Source organism: Leucopleurus acutus (genome assembly GCF_964270905.1).
Source record: "Leucopleurus acutus genome assembly, chromosome: 20".
In the NCBI taxonomy this organism is placed as follows: Eukaryota; Metazoa; Chordata; class Mammalia; order Artiodactyla; family Delphinidae; genus Leucopleurus; species Leucopleurus acutus.
In genome coordinates this window covers 53113164-53134045 of record NC_139162.1, presented here as the reverse complement: position 1 = coordinate 53134045, position 20882 = coordinate 53113164, and the positions used below count along the sequence as shown (strand labels likewise).

Genomic DNA, 20882 nt, shown 5'->3' with positions numbered 1-20882 from the left:
AGTTTTGTTGAATTGTATCGGGGGATGGGATGTTTGGGGAAGGCTTATGTATGAAGTGTGAGGAGAATGTGTGGGTGAGAGATTCCAGGGGCAGGGGAAAATTGGGGGAAAAGCAGGGGTTTGTGGCATGCATGAAGGCAAGCGAAACTGCTGTAAGTGAGGACTAAAGGGGATCTGAAGAGCATTACTGGCCACTGGGGGGGCCCTGGAGATCTGGAAGGGCTATGGGGGTAGCAAGGATACGAGGGCTCAAAGGAGCATGTCAGGTTACGCCGTGGGCACCGAGGTGGGGACAAGGATGCCACAGCGTTCATGGTCAGGAGTAGGTAGCTCTGACTTCTCAACCAATTCCTGTCAGCCCTGTCCACTCGCTCTTGGAGGCTTCTTTGCCTCTTTCCTCCCCTCCCCTCCCCCGTCCCTTTCAACCCCTTCCCTCCTCTTCCAACATCCCCTCTACCCAGCCACAAAGGTGGCTGGTCCCTGGGTTGAATATAAGGTCAGAAAGACATAGCGGGTATGGTGTAGACGGGTTTACTGGACCATCGTGAACCTTGAGCAAGGGCAGTTGTGGGCTGTGTCTACATGTGCATGCCTGCTGTTGGACCCACCAGGTTATACCGAGGAGGGTGGGAGCGGGGATGTGCAGAACACCGTCCCTACGGTACCGCCGTATGGATTTGACAGTGGATGTCGGGGGGGTGGTGGGAGTATCCGGCGTGCCTGTGTGTGTGGAGGGAGGGTGGCACGGAAGTACAGTAGGAGCACCTTATGTGGAGGGAGGGTGGCACGGAAGTACAGCAGGAGCACCTTACGTTTTGTTGGCGTGTGCTGGTTTATGTTCAGGGGGCGTGTTCTGGGAACACACCGAGATCAAAGTGAAGGGGAGTTATTATTGGAGCATACTGGGATGTGGCGGGGTGTTACTGAAATATACTGGAGTATTCGTGGAGGGCTGTTCCGCCAGGTCTCTGGGGGTAGGTAATCGGAGTGCGCAGGGAGCGCGCTTGGCTGTGATTGGAGTGTGTTAGGGCCCGTGGATATTACCGGGGTACGATGAGTGTGTGTGCTGGGCCGGGTTTCTGACCTGACTGCAAGACGCAGCGAGGCACGTGTTCGGGTGGCTCTGGGGTGGGGGTGATTGTGGGTATTCTGAGGCGCCTGGAGCCAGGGCGTCTGGGTATTCCTGCTGCATACTGGGGTGCCTGGAATGGAATGGATGTGTAATCCTGATGTACGCAGTGGTGACGTCTAGGGTTTGGGGCTGTTATCTGAGTGAGCCCCGGGCGGCTGTGGAGATACACGGAATAGGTTTGCGTTTAACTGAACTTTGCTGGGTATGTGAGCCTTGCCTAAATGTGCTGGTGGGCTCTGGTGGCCTTACTGGGGACCATCCACATATTCACACGCAGTTTGCATTTTGCTAGAATATACCGACTGCATGAAAGAGGTACATTTGAGATATACCGGGAAGTAGATGTCAGCGCTGTCCGCTAGAATTTTCTGCGGCGATGGAGATGTTCTGTATCTGTGCTGTCCAGCGTGGTAGCCACTAGCCGCATGTGGCTGCCAGGCACTTGGAAACGTGGCTAGTGAGACTGAGGAACTGAATTCTCCAATTTAATTTTTAACTAATTTGCATATAAATAGACACAGGCAGCTAGTGGGCACCATATTGGACGCTGCTGAATAAGCAATTTTACAATACGTGTGGGGACCTGGGGAGTTGTTACTGTAGCATATATATGGTCAAGGAGCTGGGAGAGGTATTATCCAAGTACACGTGTCCTCTAGACCAAAAGACTTGACCGAACGAAGACAGCGCATGAATTCTATTGCGCATGTGCTACGGCACCCAGCCCTGTGCCGAATACTATGTATACTACATATAGGGAACTTCCACAGCGACCCCATCAGGTGGAGCCTGTTATTGCCCCGCATTATAGATGAGGAAACTGAGGCCACAAAGGTTGAAGGCGTGGGCTCAAGGTCACAGACGGAAAGTGGCCAGCAGGGCCTCCAGCCAGGCTGTCCGTTGATCCGGCAGCTCAGCTCCCCGTTCCTCACACTGTGCTTTGCTGAATGGATGGGTGGATGGAAGCACGGATGGATGAATGAGGAAAGACTGAGTGGGAGAGCGAGCGCTCTGGGCTCTGAGGGGGAGGCTCGTCAGGGCTGCTGCGAGCATACACACGTGGAGTGGGTGAGGCAGCTCCTCGGAGCGGGGATGACTGGTTCTGGAGCTTGGGCTCAGGTCACCAGGTGGCTGGTGGGGCACGTGGGTCTCATGATTCCTTTTCCACCCGCCCCACCCCTGCCCCTCCCCCACCCTCCCCGCCAGTGATTACATCATCAAGGAGAAGACAGTTCTGCTGCAGAAGAAGGACAGTGAGGGGTTTGGGTTCGTGCTCCGGGGGGCCAAGGGTGAGTGGCGGCCGGGGAGGGGACGGGGGAAGGGCTCTCTGACCCAGGGGGGAAGACAGGGAAAGGGACCCCAGCCTGCCCACCACCCCACCCCAGGGTGCTGGTCCCACAGCTACGGTGAGGCCTCCGTGACTTGGGTCTGAGCCCCATCCCCTGCTCGGCCTCTCCACCCCCTCCCCTCCGACCCCGCCGGCTCCTCCCCATCTGCAGCGCAGACCCCCATCGAGGAGTTCACCCCCACCCCGGCCTTCCCGGCGCTGCAGTATCTGGAGTCGGTGGACGAGGGTGGCGTGGCATGGCGAGCTGGACTGCGAATGGGAGACTTCCTCATTGAGGTGAGTCCCGGCCCCCAACCCCAAAGGCCTGTCCAAAGACCCTACCCCTGGCCCACCTTCCACAGACACCGCGCTCTCCTCTGGGCCCCTAGCAGCAAATCCTCAGACCCCTCGTGATCTATGCCAGGATGCGGCTGCCCAAGTCCAGATTCTCCTTTGGCACCAAAGCTTCCCAAACCCCGCCCCCCCCCCCCCCCCCCCGCAGCCAGCCTCTGCTTCTTCAGTGGCTCCATCTGAAAGCCTTTCTGAAGTATCTCAGATGACAGAGCTGTTCCCCGCCCCCCCCCAGGGCACGCGCTTGCACACATACACACACACACACACACACACACACACACACACACAATGCTGGAGGGCAAGGAGGGAGAGAGAGGCAAATAGGGTGGGCCCAGCCCCTTCCCAACCCTGAGGCCAGGAGAGTTACAGGAACAGTGTTGGGGGCTTGCAAGGCAGAGGAGGGTCAAGGGGAGAGAAGGGTGACCGACAGTGCCACATACAGGGCAAGGCAGGAGGAGGCCACTTCGATGGGGACCCTGAAGTGGAAAGCATCCCTCCCCTCACCTATTGGGTGTGCTCTGGGGGGTGTCTGTGCCACAGGTGAACGGGCAGAATGTGGTGAAGGTCGGCCACCGGCAGGTGGTGAACATGATCCGCCAGGGGGGCAACACGCTGATGGTCAAGGTGGTGATGGTCACCAGGCACCCGGACATGGATGAGGCTGTGCATAAGAAAGGTGCTTCTCCCCCCACTGTGTGGCCAGGCCCGGGTCCCCACTGCTACTAGACTACGATCCTCAGGGAGCCCTAATGGCCCAAGGGTCCCCACCACCACCAGCAGCGTTCCCTCCCCCGGGGCTGCTGGTTCAGGACCTCTGGAGAGGAACTGAGTGAGGGCTCAACATGCCGATGCGGATGGCATCTCTTCTCCGAGCTCTGGGAGCGCCAGAGCTCCGCGGTGGTGCACGGGCAGGGGGGAAGGTCACGGGCTTTCCTTCCAGGGTGCTGATGCCTGATCCCGCTCGTTTTTCCAGCACCGCCGCAGGCTAAGCGGCTCCCGCCTCCAACCATCTCCCTGCGGTCCAAGTCTATGACCTCAGAGCTGGAGGAGCTGGGTGAGCTTGCGGGGCTGCTGGGGCCCAGGTGCTGCGGACGGAAAGGGGCAGAGGGAGGCTGGACCGTCCCTTGAGTTTGTTAGTGTTGTTAGTGACCAGGGGTCCTCGTCCTGGTCCTGTCCCCCCGTCCATGGGTCAGACTGTCTCTGGCCTGCGTGTGCGTCGCTGGGAAAGGGCGTCTGAGAGCCGACTGTCCTTCGTCCTCTTACATCTGTTTCTGTGTCGGGGTCTCTCTGCGTCCGTACGTTCCTCTCTGCGGGTCCCTGTTTCCCTTCTAGCCCCTCTCGCTCTGTTCCACCTGAACCCCACCGCCATTCTCCATCTCTCCCTCCACCAGCTCCCCTCACTCCCACTAACAGAAAGGAAGGCGAGCCCCTCCCTCCAGACGGGGCTGTTTCCCCTGCCGGGGGCGGATCAGGCAGCTAGCCGACCGCCCTCACCCCAGGGCCCTGAGGGAGGCGGGCGTTCCAGAAAGGGGGCCCCTCGCCTCCCCCTGAAGTCCTAACTCTTCGCTCCTCTACTGCCTCTCCCCCGGGCTAGTCTCGCCCTGGAAGAAGAAGAGTGGTGAGTGGGCACAGGACTGGCGGGAGGGCCCCCGACCCTATATCCCGCCGGCGGGCTCGCCCCTCCCCCATCCCGGCCCCTCACTGCCCCACTCGCGCTTGCGCACGCCCGCTGGCCACGCCCGCTGGCCACGCCCGCTGGCCACGCCCGCTCCGCCCCGCCCTCCGGGGGCGCCCCTGGGCTTCATCCGCCTCCTTTGCCCACAGAGTACGAGCAGCAAGTTGCGCCGGTGCCCAGCGTGGAGAAAAAGCGGACCGTGTACCAGATGGCTCTCAGTAAGACGGCCCCGCTCCCCGGGCTGCCCAGGCCCCGACCCCGCACCGCCTGGGGTGCCGCAGCCGCTCCACCCCTCTCCAGGCCCGCGCCCCCTTCAGCCACCCCGCACTGGTCACCTTCACGCCTCAGCTTGGCCCCAGCCATCATGAGGCTGAGGTCCCACCCCTGCTTTGAGCCTCTCCGCACTACCTTCTGCCTCCCTTCCACCCTCCCTCCACGAGGGCCGCCCTCACCCCTTCCCATCGCTGGGTCCTGCCTGCCGGGCTGGAGACTGTGTCTCCGAGCAGGGCCGTCGGGCCACCGGGAGGGAGACACGGGTGCCCTTTTCCGGTTCACACAAGACACTGAATGGGCTCCCGGCAGCTCTGTCTCTGCGCCAGGCCAAAGCAAACTTCATTTCTCTGGCTCTCCGTCCCTCTTCCGCCTCCCCCTAGACAAACTGGATGAAATTTTGGCGGCCGCTCAGCAGACCATCAGTGCAAGTGAGAGTCCTGGGCCTGGTGGCCTCGCGTCCCTGGGCAAACACCGACCGAAGGGCTTCTTTGCCACTGAGGTAGGCAGCCTGGTCTGGGGAACTGGCCCTTGGGGGGAAGGAAGCTTGAGGCATGCACAGGGCAACTTGGAGCCTTTACTTCTCTCCTTGCAAATCCTTCCTGACTCCCCCGTGTTAAATGCCCGTCCTACGGGGCACCGCGCTTCCTGGGGTTCCCTCCTTTCTCTCCACTCTGGGCGTCCCCTTTCCTCTCGGCCCATCCTCTTCCTCCTTGTTGTTCCCCCAGATCCCATCTCTCTCACCTCCCTCCACTCTCCATCGTCTCTTGCCCAGCTCTTTCTGTTCATCTCCATCCCACCTCAGGGGTCTCAGGGAAGGTAAAACGGTGTCATGGATGGCGCTCCCTGGCCCAGGCACCGCACATAATAATAGGTGCTCAACAGGTGGTAGTTATTAAAATATTAATTATCATCTCTGTCTGCGCTCTGCCTGCTAACCTATAGTGGGTGTTGATCACATTTCTGACACTACGATTTTACGTGGCTTCTCATTCATTCCTTGGAATCATCCTGGGAGGTACACTCGGTTGTGATACAGAAGGGAAACTGAGGCTCAGAGAGGGAGCCGGGATTTCAACCCCAGGCAGTCAGGCAACTGGATCCGTGATCCAGCCACGGCCCTGGCTCTTCGGGTGGGGACCTGCTGGTCCCTTCCTGGCTGCCCTCCTCACTGGACTGGGCCCCTTCATGGGGACACATCCCCCCACCAGCCCTGCCAGAGCTTTTCCCCTTCCCCCCTCCAGAGGCCACACGGGGCCCTACATCTGTCTCAGCACTTCCTTCTTCTCTGCCCAGGCCCTGCCCTCTGACCCCACCCTCTGACTCCCTCTTTTTACAGGCCACACCCACCACTGGTGACCAAGGGACCACTGACTCTAAAACTGGGTGCTTTGACTTTTGCGGGACCATGGACCCCTTTGGCAGGCTGGCATAGTCCTCATAATAACGCTTATAAATGCATAAAATAAAACATAATTCGTAAGGGTCAAGAACAGTACATAACCGCGGGGAGTGACAGTGGAAGGGTGTAGCCTCCCGAGCGCCGTGCAAGCCCGAGCCCAGAGTTCAGCTCTCGTGAGTGGATGAAGTTAGGGTACAAGCCCCTTGAACCAAAAATAAAATTTTAAAAAATACGTAAGATAACAGAAGAAGCCAGTTACGCCGAAATACAGTTATCAAAATATTTTTTGAAAGCAAAATTTGTGATATGGTAATGTCGGTGGCTTTTCTTCACCGTGGTAGCCAGAAAGATCTGGTGCTGGATGTTGACTACTCTAATTTCGAAGTCCTAAGAAGCACAAACACTATTTAGAGAAATCTGCAGCCTCTGCAATGAAGAATACAGAAATACCTGTGATTTCTGTCGGGGATACAGTCACAGGTTTTGCTTAGACTGACGTGGGCTGTTGCCCACATCCTTAATTGAGAAAATGTTGTGTTTTAGCTGGAGAATAATGAAAATAAAGAAGTAGGGTTTTTCTCCCCATCCAAGTAAGCGTGCAGAGCCCCCCTGAAATCTATCCATAGCCCTCTTAAGGGCTCAACCACCTATTCTAGAAGGCCTAGTACTTATTTATTTATTTATTGGCTGCGTTGGGTCTTTGTTGCTGCACGCAGGCTTTCTTTGGTTCCGTCGAGCAGGTGCTACTCTTCGTTGCGGTGCGCGGGCTTCTCATTGCGGTGGCTTCTCTTGTTGCGGAGCACGGGCTCTAGGCATGCAGGCTTCAGTAGTTGTGGCTCGCGGGCTCAGTAGCTGTGGCTTGCGGGCTCTAGAGCGCAGGCTCAGTAGTTGTGGCGCACGGGCTTAGTTGCTCCGCGGCGTGTGAGATCTTCCCGGACCAGGGCTCAAACCCGCGTCCCCTGCATTGGCAGAGGGATTCTTAACCACTGCGCCACCAGGGAAGCCCCCTAGTACTTTTACAAGAGCCAAAAATGCAGGTAGCAAATTTTGTATCGAGACTCCTAGAATTTCTCCCAGATTTAGAGGCAGAGGGTGCTTGGCCACTTCTCAGGGCTCGGCAGAGGGCCCTGCATGCAGGAGCCATCACTTCACACCCGTCCTTGGCTTTGCGAGGAATTTGAAATCTCTGGGCCTATTAGGGTCATCTTCCGTGCCCACCTCCCCCCAGGGTCGGTGTAAGGATTAAATGTCCATAGGTAAGGGGGAGGGATAAATTCAGAGTTTGGGCTTAACAGATACACACTACTGTATATAAAATAGATAAACAACAAGGACCTACTGTATAGCACAGGGAACTATATTCAATATCTTGTAATGACCTATGATATAAAAGAACCAGAAAAACTGAATAAGTGAATCACTTTGCTGTACACCTTAAACTAACGCAACATTGTAAATCAACTGTACTCCAATATATATATAAAAAAAAAGTCCTGTCCCCCCCCAAAAAAAGTACATGGGCAGTAGAGCTAGGCAAACCTGCCTCCAAAGCCTGACCGCCTCTAACTTACTATGTCGCTCGGCCCATGCTTTTGATTTTTCTGTGCCTCAGTTTCCTGTTCTGTAACATAGGGGTAAAGCCAATCTTGCTGGTTCTTAGGAGGACTGAATGAGATCAGCTTCTAGTACAGAGGCTCTCAAGGAATGGTGAGCCTCCCCATGCCATAAAATAACAAACGGGAGACCCTACTGTGACCCCCGCATGCGCCCCAGAGACCCCACAACAACATTCCAGGCTCGGTACGGAGTCTCTAGTAACAGATTAAGGCCAGTCCTGTTTTCATTTATTCAACAAATGCATGGAGTACCCACCAAGTGCCAGGTTGCCAGGGTGCCAGCCCCTCCCTGCATGAACCTCCATTACAGGACAGACAAGATCCTGGCTCCAAAGACACCCCCAGGTGGGCCCAGACACTGGCCAATAGTATAACCAGCTGCCAGCCTGCCCCCATCTCCTAGAAATGAAACACCTGAGGTCTTCATGGGGCCTCCCTTTCCTCTGGATCCTGGAGGCCAGTGGTCATCTCCCCTTTTCTTCTCCCTCCTAGGGTCTGTCCCTGGGCCTCCCCCAAGCCCTCCCTCTCATGTTGAGGGCTCTCTCTGCCCCCATCTCTGCCCTCACCTCCCACCAGCCACCCTGATCTCTCTCAACCCCTGAGTCAACACAGGGACCCCTCTGTGACCTTCCTGCATCTCCGTGCCTCTCTCAGTGGGTGGTCTTGTTCTCATCTCGGTCTCCATCTCCCATCTGTTTCGGCTTCTCTCCCCTGTTCACTCTCCCACTTGGACTCCACTGCACCTAAACCAGGGGGGCAAGCGGGTAGTGTGGAAGCCCAGTGTGGCCCCCCAGGTTCCTTTTAACGGACCTGCACCACAGTGGACAGGGCAAAAGATTGTGCAAGATGCCACTGTTTAAAAACTTAAGGATGGAGAGATTTCAACCCTCCCTGAAAAACACACCTCTGGGTAAAACCTAAGGGGGGCTGGGAGGACCCTCTGCACCAACAGTGAGGGTGCAGACCCCAGGCAGATCCGTTGAAGGTCAAGGCCCCTCTTGGGCTCTGTCTCCTCCTAGGGCTCTGCAGTTCACCTGTCTGTCCTCCCCTCTGTGTGGCTTTGCTTTTCTTGGCTACTGTCTGTTACCTGGTGACTGACCACCCTGGGGGGGGCGGTCCCCTGATCTCCACCTCCCACATCTTGGTCTGGGTGGTCTGGGCTCTGGTTTCGGCCATTCTCTGGACTCAGTTTCTCCCTCTGGTTATTTTTACCATATCATCTTGGTCGCATCCTCTGCCTCTTCCCCTCCCGGGGCATGTCTGGACCTCCTAGGGTAGCTCTGGCCCTCTCCATGGCAGAATCTCTCCGGACTGCCTTTTTCTCCCTGCCTTGCTGGGTCCCTCTTTCTCGCCATGGCTGTCTCATGTCCCCTCCTGTGTCTCCCCTACACCTCTGGAGCCCCATCTCTGCCTCTGTCTCCCCACCTCTGTCTTTGTCTCGCTCTGTCTCTCCGTGTGTCTCCCCCTCCGATATCTTCCCCCTCACCCCTTCCGGGGGCTGGCTCCCTAACGCGAATTTCCCAGCGCATCTTCAGCCTCTAGCCCGTGCACAGCACCAGGGCACACTCTGCCATGGAGGCACCAGACCCACAGCGACCCACGAGGTGGCACAGGAAGAGGGCGGGACCTCTGGTCAACTCGCTGGGGAGGAGTCTGCCCGGCAGTTGGTGACGTCACATGCACCTGGCCGACTCTGATTGGCTGCCCCCTCTGCGCGGGAGAGACCGCTCCCCGTTTGTTGAGGGAGGTCAGCCTGTCTCACCTTGAGTCCGTCCACCCCTCAGGCAGTCACTCCTAGCCTCCTCAGACGCCGTTATGGCTCCTCTGTCAGTCAGACATCTCCTCTGCCACTATGATCCCTCTTGTGCCAAGCTAACCCATTATTTGATCCCTCTTTTCCACTTAGAAGGTCTTCTGCCAGTGTGCCAATATGACGCCTCTCCCTTGAGTCTGGACCCTCTTCAGCTAGGGGAACCCTTCTTCTATCACTCTAACCCTTCCCCCGTTATTCTGTCCCCTCCCCATCACTCTGACCCCTCCCCTATCACTGTGATCCTTCCCCATCACTCTCTCAAAGGAACAGGACTAGGGTTACATCATCAGGGTGCTCCCCCCATTTTGTCAAGGTGTCCTTCATTCTACAAATATTTATTGAGCAACTACTATGTGCTGGACCTGCTGCTCGGCCCTGGGAGTATAGGAGGGAACCAGCCAAACAAAGTTACCTCCCTTAGAGAATTGACACTGGCGGGGGAGTGGGGGTATTTTGCGGAACTGGGTTCTGCTGTATATAAGAGAAACCCCCAGATAACAGTGGCTTGAACAAACAAATGCTTATATCTCTGTCGTCTTGAACAAGTCTGGAGTAGGGAGTCTGAGGCAGGTATGGCAGCCTCCATGGTCTTGAAGACCTAGAATTCTCACCCTAGCCACAAAGTCACCTCGTAGTCCAAGAGGCTGCTGGAGCTCCAACTATTGCACCAGCATTCCAGGTAGCAGGAACAAGGAAGAGTGAAAAGGCAGAAGTGCAAAGGAGGGCACATTGTTGCTTCTTGGGTTCCCTCTGATGAGACTTCCCAGAAGTAACACACAACACTTCCACTTATGCATCTGGGCCGGCTTTAGTCCTATGACCACACCTAGCCACAAGGGAGGCTGGGAAATGTAGTCTCTCAATACGTGCCAAATAAGATTGGGGTTTTCTTACCAAAGAAGAAGAGTAGGATGGGTATTGGGTAGGCTACATGCCCAGGGAGACAGACACAAAACAAGTAAGCAAATAATTATAATAACTCTAACCTAGGGTAGGTGGAGGAAATTATGATGCAGAGTAATAGGAGGAAGGCTTTCCAGGGAGGAGACATCTGGAACTACCAGATCCCACCCAGTGTCACCCTGCTGTCTGATGTCATCTCCCACCCCTCAGCCCTTGGCTCACCACTCCAGACACACTGGCTTCCTAACTATTCCTTGAACACAGCAGGCTCACTCCCACCTCAGGACCTTTGCACTTGCTGCTCCTTCTGCCTGCAATACTCTTCCCCTGGATACATCCCTGGCTGCTTCCTTCAGGAGTTTGCTCAGGTTGTACCGTCTCAGCGGGGTCTTCTTGACTGCCTGATTTTAAATTATAGTCTCCCTCTCTTCTGTCGCTTACCTCCATCTGACCCACATCGTATTTTACTAATTTATTTTGTTTATGGTCTGCCTGGCCTTCACGTGGGCAGGGACTTTTGTCTGTTCTGTTTACGGCTGCATCTGCGGCATCTAGAACAGCCCCTGGCATAAATCAGGTGCTCCATAAATATCTGTGGAATGAATGAATGAATGATGCAAACACAGAAATAGTCCCAGTCCAAGGTGAGGGCAGTGAGAGGGGTAGCACAGGTGCATTCTATGAAGGTCTAGAGCATCACTGTCCGCTAGAGCGCTCTGTGAGGATGGAGATGTTCTTCAACTGCACTGTCCAATATGGCAGCCAGCAGCCATGAGTGACAACTGAACACTTGAAATGTGGCCAGTGTGATGGAGGAAGGGAGTTTTCAACTTCAGCTTATTTAAATTTATTCAAATTAATTGAAATGTACATCTGAATGGCTAGTGGCCACTGGATTAGGAAGTGCAGGGCTAGAGGAAGGGCGTGGCCAGGCCAGGGTGGGGGCCAGGATGACAAGCAGTTTTCCCTTAGCAGAGAGTGGGGAAGGGATTTTCCAGGCAGAGGGAACAGCGGATGCTGAGGCTCTGAGCTGAGAAACGGCACAGGGAATTCAGAGAACTGGGAGTGGTTAGAGCAGGGGGACAGGAGGGGGCGTGGTGGGGAGGTGAGGGCAGTTAGGGTCACACCCCAAAAGTGGGGACCCCATCCAAAGAGGCCTTCCTTTCTATGAACTTCTGGTCTCAAAGACGGAGAAGGAAGACACCTGGGGCCACCTGGCAGAAGCAGGGGAGTCGGGGCCCGAGAGTGCCTGACATTGGCTTGTTCATTTGACACAAGCTTATAGAACATCAGGCCTGTTTGGGGACTGGGGACCTAGCAGTGAACCAGACTGATAAAGTCACTGCCCTCAGGAAGGTTGCATTATGACTTCTGTGGGCCTTTGGCACTTTTTGCCCCTCCTTCCTAAAAAAAAAAAAAAAAAAGTTAAAAATCAAAGTTTTATGACTGTGTTGATGCAAAGCTGAATATTATCCAGGCTGAATTATAATTATTTTTCCCTCCTATTTGAAAAGAAATTAAAACATTTCCCCTAAAAGTATCGTGGGCCCTTGACCCTGTACCCACGGTGCCTGGGATAATGTCTGGTGTCTTCAGGGAGCTGATGTTCTCGCCAGGAAGACAGACAGACAGTAAGCAAGAAGTGAGAGAAGTGTTATGAAGAAAACAGGACAGGGAAATGCAGTAGGCAGTGACTGGGAGGGGTATTTGAGCAGAGGACATAAAGATGGAAAGGAATCGGTGATGATTGGGAGGAAACCATTGCAGAGAGAAGATCCAGGACTTGTAAGTGTCCTAAAGCAGGGATGAACCTTGCCGCATTGCAGGAGCAAGAAAAGGTGGGTGTGGTGGGACCAGAGTGGGAGATATAGGCAAGGGCTAGATCATACACGGTGTCTTAAATCACCGTGATTCTTAATCTAAAATCAGAGCCTGAGAGAAGGATGCTTGAGACAACGATTTCCTAAGGGGGAACCTGTAAGGGCATGGGGGAGACAGGATGGGCTGCAGAGAAAGTCAGCAACCCTGGTCCCCACTGGAGTTTGCCTTCAGCCTGGTCCCTTGGGGAGCTCGGGAGTGTGAATTGCAGGATGGAGATGATCCCTCCTTAGACCTTCCTGTCAGTTGGCTGCAGGCTGCTCCCAGAAGTGGGGGCATGTAACAGCTTGGGCACGTCAACGCCTTTAGAGGGGGACTGATTCTTCAGAGCAAGGGGCAGCCAAGTGTTGCAGGCAGGTGACACAGTGGCTGGGGATGGGCACAGCATCCTGGCTGAGGAGATCTGGGTGGGCACAGGCAGTGTCTACCCCAGGGGGCTTTGAAGACCAGACTTGGGAACTCGGATCCCTTCCTAACTGATGTGAGATGCTACTGTAGGATTTTAAGCAGGGCAATAACATGATCAGAATTTCTTTTAGAAACATCCCTCTGACTCTTGCGTGGAAAGCAGACCAGGAATGGGTGGCAGGACAAGGGGGGCAGCCAGGAGACAAGGAAGAGGCTACTGCCGTCATCTAGGCAGGCAGTGGTGGTAACTTGGACCTGGGCAGTGACAGCAGGGGTGGAGAAAAGTGCCCAGATTAGTGATCGGCTTGGGAAGCAGAGCAGACAGGCTCAGTTGATAATCTGACGTTTTCCCCCTCTTTCTCCCTGCTGCTGCTGTCAGGACTCAGAAACCTTTCCCTACCCCAGAATTCCCTTCCCTCTCCTTCACACCCCTCTCCCTTCCTGCAGAGGCTGGGGAAGGAATGGAGGATGGCTGTGTGGGGAATCCATGGATTTTCATGCCCTGACTGATTTTTCTCTGCTCTCTTTTCTCTCTCCTCCTCTGACTGCCAACCCAAAGTCGAGCTTTGATCCCCACCACCGCTCCCAGCCAAGTTATGAACGTCCTTCCTACCTGCCTCCAGGACCTGGGCTTATGCTCCGGCAAAAGTCTATTGGTATGTCACCTGCAAGGGTGGGTGTAAGGGATGCCAGCGGGGAAAGGGGAGGCTGGGAGGGTGACAGTTTACGGGGAAAACAAGGGAGCCTGGGAATGTTCTTTTCTCCTTCCATATGTGACCATCAAGTTGGGCGAAGAGCTCAGGCTTTGTTGCTGGGCAAACCTGGGTTTGAATCCTGGCTCTTGTCCATCCTGGCTGTGTGACCCAGGGCAGGCAGCTTCACTTCTCTGGGCCTAGGGCTCTGCATCTAGAAAATGGGGACATCATTGCCCCTGCCTGGATGCAGTTAAGTCGAAACCACCACAGACCCTGGTTCATTCTCTCTTATGCCAGAGTCCATTCATTCATTCATTCATTCTACAAATGTTTATTGAGCACTACCGTATGCCAGGCTAAACTGCTGGGGATTTGTCAGGGAACAAAACAGACTAAAGGGTCCTGCCCCCATGGAGCTTACCTTCTAGCTGGGGAAGACAGACAACAGCTTATAAGGATAAGAAATAAGAAAATGATATAGTTTGTTAGCTGTGTTAAGTGCTATGGAAAAAAATAGAAAAAGAGTAGAATGAGTTGAGATGTCAGGAGGGCAGGTTTGAGCTGAAACTTGGAGATGAAGTGGGGAGCCATGGGACTATCTGGAAGTAAGGCATTCCACACAGCAGGAACAGCCAGTGCAAAGGTCCTGAGATAGGTAGGACCGAGCTGCCATTTGCTAAGAGAGCAGCTTGGGAAGATCGTGGGGAGGAGATCGGGAGCTCAATTTGGGGCCTGCTTAGTTTGAGATGCCAGTGAGACATCCAAGCGGATGCAGCATTTGGATATAGAAGCCCGGAGCTCAGGGGCAAGCATTGGGTCCGAGACAAGCATGGGAGTCTTCAGCAGGGAAGCAGTGAACAAAGCCATGACACTGGGTGAGATAGTCAACGGAGAGCGAGTAGTCAGAGGGGAAAAGGGAATCAAGGACTGAGCCCTGGCCGTCGATAAGGAGGCACAAGATTCCATTCCTCCAGTTCCCTCCAAGTTGTTTTGCTGTTTGGATCTAGCTTTTCCCCAGCTTCAGTGTCCACAGTCCACCAGTGTGTGTCATTTGCCTAGTATCAGTTACCTATACATCTGCCTGACGTTGCTTACCTGTGAACTGGCTCCCTCTTTTAAATATTAGCCTCATCCTAAGCAGTGCTATCTGTGAAATCACAGATTTGATGTGCTAATTACATTTCTTTTCTGCACGTACATGAAAAGAAATCTGTAAGTATGCCCAGAAACACGGTATCTCTTCCTGGCTCAAGCCATTTTTGCTCATCCCAAGCGACCGCCCGCATATACCTTGCCTTTGGGCGAATTAGAAAAGGCGCCCCCTCCTGGCCCTGGAAGGAAGTTAAGCTGAATTCCGCCCGCCCGCCCGCCCCCCCCCCCCCCCGGCACACACCACACCTCTCTTGCTCCCTCTGCCGTTTGCTGTTGTGCAGTGCACAACCTGTATTACTGTATCAAACGGATTTGGATTTATCACATCTGGGTAAGCTCTAGACCAACCCATGTTCTTCTTAACATCTACTGGGTGTCATTATTATTATCATTGTAATATTGAAGTTTTGTGGGACAGGGGAACAGAGAGGCCACCCCTTCCCATCCCCACCCTGCTTCTGGATCCTCCGTGTCTTCCCAGGGGCTGCAGAAGATGAGAGACCCTACCTAGCACCCCCAGCCATGAAGTTCAGCCGCAGCCTGTCTGTGCCTGGTTCGGAGGACATCCCGCCGCCGCCCACCACGTCCCCACCAGAGCCCCCCTACAGCACACCTCCAGCCCCCTCTTCCTCCGGCCGCCTCACTCCCTCTCCCCGGGGAGCGCCCTTCAACCCCGGCTCAGGTGTCCCCCACCCCGCCTCGTCACCGTCGTCCTTCGATGGGCCCTGCCCTCCTGAGAGCCGTGTAGGGAGCCGTGAGAAGAGCTTGTACCACGGCGGGGCCCTGCCCCCTGTGCACCACCCGCCCCCCCCACACCAGCCGCACGCTCCGCTCCCCCAGCCACACCACCACCACGCCCACCCGCCGCATCCCCCGGAGATGGAGACAGGCGGCTCCCCCGATGACCCCCCACCGCGACTGGCTCTGGGGCCCCAGCCCAGCCTGCGAGGCTGGCGGGGCGGCGGGCCCAGCGCGACCCCGGGGGCCCTGTCCCCGTCGCACCACGGCAGCGGGGGCGGGGTTAGCGGCTCCTCCCAGGCCCCGGCCCTGCGCTACTTCCAGCTGCCTCCCCGGGCGGCCAGCGCGGCCATGTACGTGCCGGCCCGTTCGGGCCGCGGGCGCAAGGGCCCGCTCGTCAAGCAGACCAAAGTCGAAGGCGAGCCCCAGAAGGGCGGCGGCCTCCCGCCCACGCCCTCGCCCACGTCTCCGGCGTCCCCGCAGCCGCCGCCGGCCGCGGCCGCTCCGTCGGAAAAGAACTCCATCCCCATCCCCACCATCATCATCAAGGCTCCATCCACCAGTAGCAGCGGCCGCAGCAGCCAGGGCAGCAGCACCGAGGCGGAGCCCCCGACCCAGCCCGAGACCGCGGGCGGCGGCGGAGGGGGCGGCGGCGGCGGCTCCTCCGCGCCGAGCCCCGCCCCGGCCATGTCGCCAGTGCCGCCGCCCCCCTCGCCCGTGCCCGCCCCCGCCTCGCCCAGCGGCCCGGCCACGCTCGACTTCACCAGCCAGTTCGGAGCGGCCCTGGTCGGGGCGGCTCGGAGAGAAGGGGGCTGGCAGAACGAAGCCCGCCGGCGGTCTACGCTCTTCCTCTCCACCGACACGGGGGACGAAGAGGGCGGCGAGAGCTCGCTGGGCCCGGGGGCGCCCCCGGGCCCCCGGCTGCGCCACTCCAAATCCATCGATGAAGGCATGTTTTCGGCCGAGCCCTACCTCCGGCTGGAGTCCGCAGGCGCCGGGAGCGGCGGCGGCTACGGGGGCTACGGAGCCGGCAGCCGAGCCTACGGGAGCAGCGGAGGCAGCAGCGCCTTCACCAGCTTCCTGCCGCCGCGCCCCCTGGTCCACCCGCTGACCGGCAAGGCCCTGGACCCAGCCTCCCCGCTCGGGCTGGCCCTGGCCGCCCGAGAGCGGGCGCTGAAGGAGTCCGCGGAGGGCGGTGGGGCCCCCCAGCCCCCTCCGAGGCCCCCGTCGCCCCGCTACGAGGCTCCGCCGCCCACGCCGCACCACCACTCGCCCCACGCCCACCACGAGCCGGTGCTGCGTCTCTGGGGAGCCCCCCCGCCGGACCCGGCGCGCCGGGAGCTGGGCTACCGGGCCGGGCTGGGCAGCCAGGAGAAGTCCCTTCCGGCCAGCCCGCCAGCTGCCCGACGCTCCCTGCTGCACCGCCTGCCGCCCACCGCCCCCGGGGTCGGGCCCCTCCTGCTGCAGCTGGGGTCCGAGCCCCCCGCCCCGCACCCCGGGGTGAGCAAACCCTGGAGGTCCGCAGCCCCGGAGGAGCCCGAGCGGCTGCCCCTCCACGTGCGGTTCCTCGAGAACTGCCAGCCCCGGGCCGGTGGGGCGGGGGGCAGGGGGCCCCCCTCGGAGGACGGGCCGGGGATCCCGCCGCCCAGCCCTCGCCGGTCCGTGCCCCCCTCGCCGACCTCCCCGCGGGGCAGTGACGAGAATGGGCTCCCCCTGCTGGTCCTGCCGCCCCCCGCCCCCTCGGTGGACGTGGAAGACGGCGAATTTCTCTTTGTGGAACCGCTGCCCCCGCCCCTGGAGTTCTCCAACAGCTTTGAGAAGCCCGAATCGCCCCTCACGCCGGGGCCGCCCCACCCGCTGCCGGACCCACCCACCGCCGCCAGCCCAGCGCCCCCTGCACCGCCCCCTGCCGTGGCCGCCGCCCCTCCCACGCTGGACTCCACCGCATCCAGCCTGACTTCCTATGACAGCGAGGTGGCCACGCTGACGCAGGCGGGCCCCGCAGCTGCTGGGGACGCGCCTCCGCCGGGCCCAGCAGCCCCAGCCGCCCCGCCTCCCCCTGCCCCACAGCCTGGCCCAGATCCTCCAGCTGGCACAGATTCTGGTATCGAGGAGGTGGACAGTCGGAGCAGCAGTGACCACCCGCTGGAGACCATCAGCAGCGCGTCCACGCTGAGCAGCCTGTCTGCCGAAGGCGGGGCTGGCGGCGGGGTGGCCAGTGTGGCCAGTGGGCCGGAGCTTCTGGACACGTATGTGGCCTACCTGGACGGCCAGGCCTTCGGGGGCAGCGGTCCTCCTGGCCCACCATACCCGCCGCAGCTCATGACTCCCTCTAAGCTCCGGGGCCGGGCGCTTGGGGCCAGTGGAGGCCTGCGGCCTGGCCCCGGTGGGGGACTCCGAGACCCTGTCACTCCCACCAGCCCCACCGTCTCGGTGACGGGGGCTGGAACCGATGGGCTGCTGGCCCTGAGTGGTTGCTCAGGACCTTCGACGGCAGGTGTGGCCGGCGGTCCAGGGGCTGTAGAGCCAGAAGGCCCACCGGTGCCCTTGCCATCCGCCTCCTCCCTGCCTCGGAAGCTGCTGCCCTGGGAGGAGGGCCCGGGTCCACCACCACCACCCCTGCCTGGGCCCTTAGCCCAGCCTCAGGCCTCAGCCTTGGCCACAGTAAAAGCCAGCATCATCAGTGAACTCAGCTCCAAGCTTCAGCAGTTTGGGGGCTCCTCGGCAGCTGGCGGCGCTCTGCCCTGGGCCCGGGGAGGCGGCGGGGGAAGCGGGGACGGCCACCACGGGGGAGCCAGCTACGTCCCAGAGAGGACTTCCTCCCTGCAGCGGCAGAGGTGAGCTGGGGGCTGGAGGTTGGCAGTGGAGGCCAGAGGGGCTGGCTGTGGGTAGCAGAGACCGTCTTCCACATAGCTGTGTCCCTTTAGGGCCCCAGGTGGTAGAAAGAAAACAGAAGCCGGGCTGGCTTGGAGAAGTTTGCCCTCAAAGAAGCATGCTTTCCCAGCCACTTTAAATTTCCCTTTATCTCAGTAGCTTCTGTGGTCTCCTCCCGTCACCATGACAACCCACATTCCATGATGAACAAAAAGAGTGATCAACAAAGGAGGAGACTGGAGCACAACTTGCCCGATGTCTGTTTCCTTGGTGGGTTGTCAGTTCTGACAATCCCTGAAATCTTCAGGTCCCTTGAGCCCCGTGTTGGTCAAGACAAGATGCTTTAGGGCACGGTCCGTGGTTACAAGTGTGGTTCTGGAGCCAGGCTTTTTTGGATACTGGTTGCAGCCCCGCACTTTCTAAGTGGGTGACCTTAGGCAAAGGGATCCACCTCTCTGTAGAAGAGGGACAGCACAGAACCTTTCTAAAAGAGTTTTTGAGGGCATGAGATGGGGGAGGGGAGGGGTCTCTTACAAAAGCCCAGCAAGTATAGATGGAGAAGTCCAGGAAGATGCAGAAGTTTTCTAAAGCAGCTAGCGAGTTGGAACGGCCACAGAGTTCAAGCCCATTCAGACCTTCTAAGGGAAAGCATAGAGTCACATTCCTGATTCAGACACACAGAGCGAGTGGGGAGAGGGTTTTTTTTAATCCTCTTGTTCTGCAGAGCTCACCCTAATTCTCCTCGAGGGTTTGATATCCACATGGTGATATTCTGAGGTGGTTTTTGAGGTCTTTGAGATCTTAAGGCATCTCACTGATGATTCTTAAGTCTTCTGGGGAGAGGAAAGGACGCTTAATTTAGTTAACAGATCCACCAATAATTGATTTGCCATCTGTTCTGTACTGGGTGCCCTTCAGGGTGAGAGGGACCCCACAATGGACGAAACAAGCAAAGCATTTCCCTCATAGACCTCACAGCCTAATGAGGCAGAGGCGGGGGCCAGGCAATAAACAAAATCATTGTCATCATCCTAGGGGAAAAAATGCAGTAACGCGATGGTTAGAGAAAGTCTCAAATAACGGGCGAGCTGAGCAGAGACGAGGAGGGAAGGAGGCAAATCGTTTGGCTCCCTGGGGGAAGAGAGAGCTAGGCAGAGGGAACTGTTCAAAGGCCCTGAGGCAGGGACTGTTCTGGAGGGAGCTAAAGGGATGAGGGGAACCTTTTCCTCCCCTTGTTTCTTCTCTCTTTCATCTCCCTCTCCTCACCTCTCTCTCTCTCTCTCTCTCTCTCTCTCTCTCTCTCTCTGTCCCCCGTCCCCTTCCATCTCGCTCCCTTGAATGCTCATCCTCTTTTTGTTCCTCTCTCACTGTCTCCCTGTCTTCCACTCTGCTGTGACTGGCCATACCCGGAAAGGCAGTATAGGGTAGTGGTTAAGAGCTCAGACTTTGGTGCCATATAACCGGGCTCTGCCACTTCCTGGCTGTGTGTCCTTAGGCAAGTTACTTAACCTCTCTGTGCTGCTGATAATAATAGTAACCTGCATCAGGGCTGTCACGGGGATTCCATTGAGATGGCGATACGTAAAAGCACTTAGAACAATGCCTGGCACACGTGAGCATCAGTAAGTGGTGGTGATTATTATTATTATCACTTAATGTCTCTTTTTCTTTCATCTCTCTTGACTGTCACCCTCTCCCTGTCCTCTCATTTCTCTCCCTTCATTTTCTGTCCTGACATCCATCTTACCCCCTCACTTGCCCCTTCGATCTCTCCCCTTCTCTCTCCTCCAACTCTCTACCCCTGCCCCATGTCTCTCTTCCTCTCCCTGTATCTTGACCTCTTCCTCTTTCTCACCCGCCTTTGCCCCCCCCGCCCCCCCCCCCCGCAACCCTTCTCCTCCACCCCTGCCCCGTTGTCACATTCCAGACTCTCGGAAGACTCCCAGCCCTCGCTTCTCTCCAAACCTGTCAGCAGCCTGTTTCAGAACTGGTCCAAAGCGCCTCTGCCACCCCTCCCCACAGGAGGCGGGGGCTCCGCTTCGGCCGCTGCGGCCCCGGGGGCCACCTCGCCGTCGGCCACCTCCTCCTCCACGTCCGCCCGCCACCTCCAGGGCGTGGAGTTCGAGATGCGGCCACCTTTGCTCCGCCGGGCCCCGAGCCCGTCCCTGCTGCCCGCCTCGGAGCACAAGGTCAGCCCCGCGCCCCGGCCCTCCTCCCTACCCATCCTGCCTGCTGGACCGCTCTACCCGGGCCTCTTTGACATCCGCGGCTCCCCCACCGGAGGGGCAGGAGGCTCGGCTGACCCCTTCGCCCCTGTCTTTGTGCCACCGCACCCCGGGATGTCCGGGGGTCTCGGCGGGGCCTTGTCAGGGGCCTCGCGCTCCCTCTCACCGACCCGCCTGCTCTCCCTGCCCCCGGACAAGCCGTTCAGCGCTAAACCTCTGGGGTTCTGGACCAAGTTCGACGTGGCCGATTGGCTCGAGTGGCTGGGCTTGTCTGAGCACCGAGCCCGGTTCCTGGACCACGAGATCGATGGCTCCCACCTGCCCGCCTTGACCAAGGAGGACTACGTCGATCTGGGGGTGACCAGGGTGGGCCACCGCATGAACATCGACCGGGCTCTCAAATTTTTCCTGGAGAGGTGA

General features: G+C 57.8%; 1 protein-coding gene across 2 annotated transcripts in view; it reads left to right on the top strand.

The window, feature by feature from the left end:
- The window catches only part of SHANK1 (SH3 and multiple ankyrin repeat domains 1), a gene marked incomplete at both ends in the record, with an annotated part of 42974 nt that extends 22092 nt beyond the window's left edge, over positions 1-20882 (top strand). Inside the window, 10 exons of one of the 2 annotated variants that reach the window (XM_082863462.1) lie at positions 2339-2421; positions 2632-2756; positions 3354-3489; positions 3787-3867; positions 4408-4431; positions 4638-4706; positions 5142-5260; positions 13338-13434; positions 15107-18200; positions 20165-20882. In XM_082863462.1, coding sequence (XP_082719588.1) covers positions 2339-2421; positions 2632-2756; positions 3354-3489; positions 3787-3867; positions 4408-4431; positions 4638-4706; positions 5142-5260; positions 13338-13434; positions 15107-18200; positions 20165-20882 — 4546 coding nt within the window. The remainder of the gene's footprint in view (positions 1-2338; positions 2422-2631; positions 2757-3353; positions 3490-3786; positions 3868-4407; positions 4432-4637; positions 4707-5141; positions 5261-13337; positions 13435-15106; positions 18201-20164) is intronic. The other variant, XM_082863463.1, reaches the window with a different exon arrangement.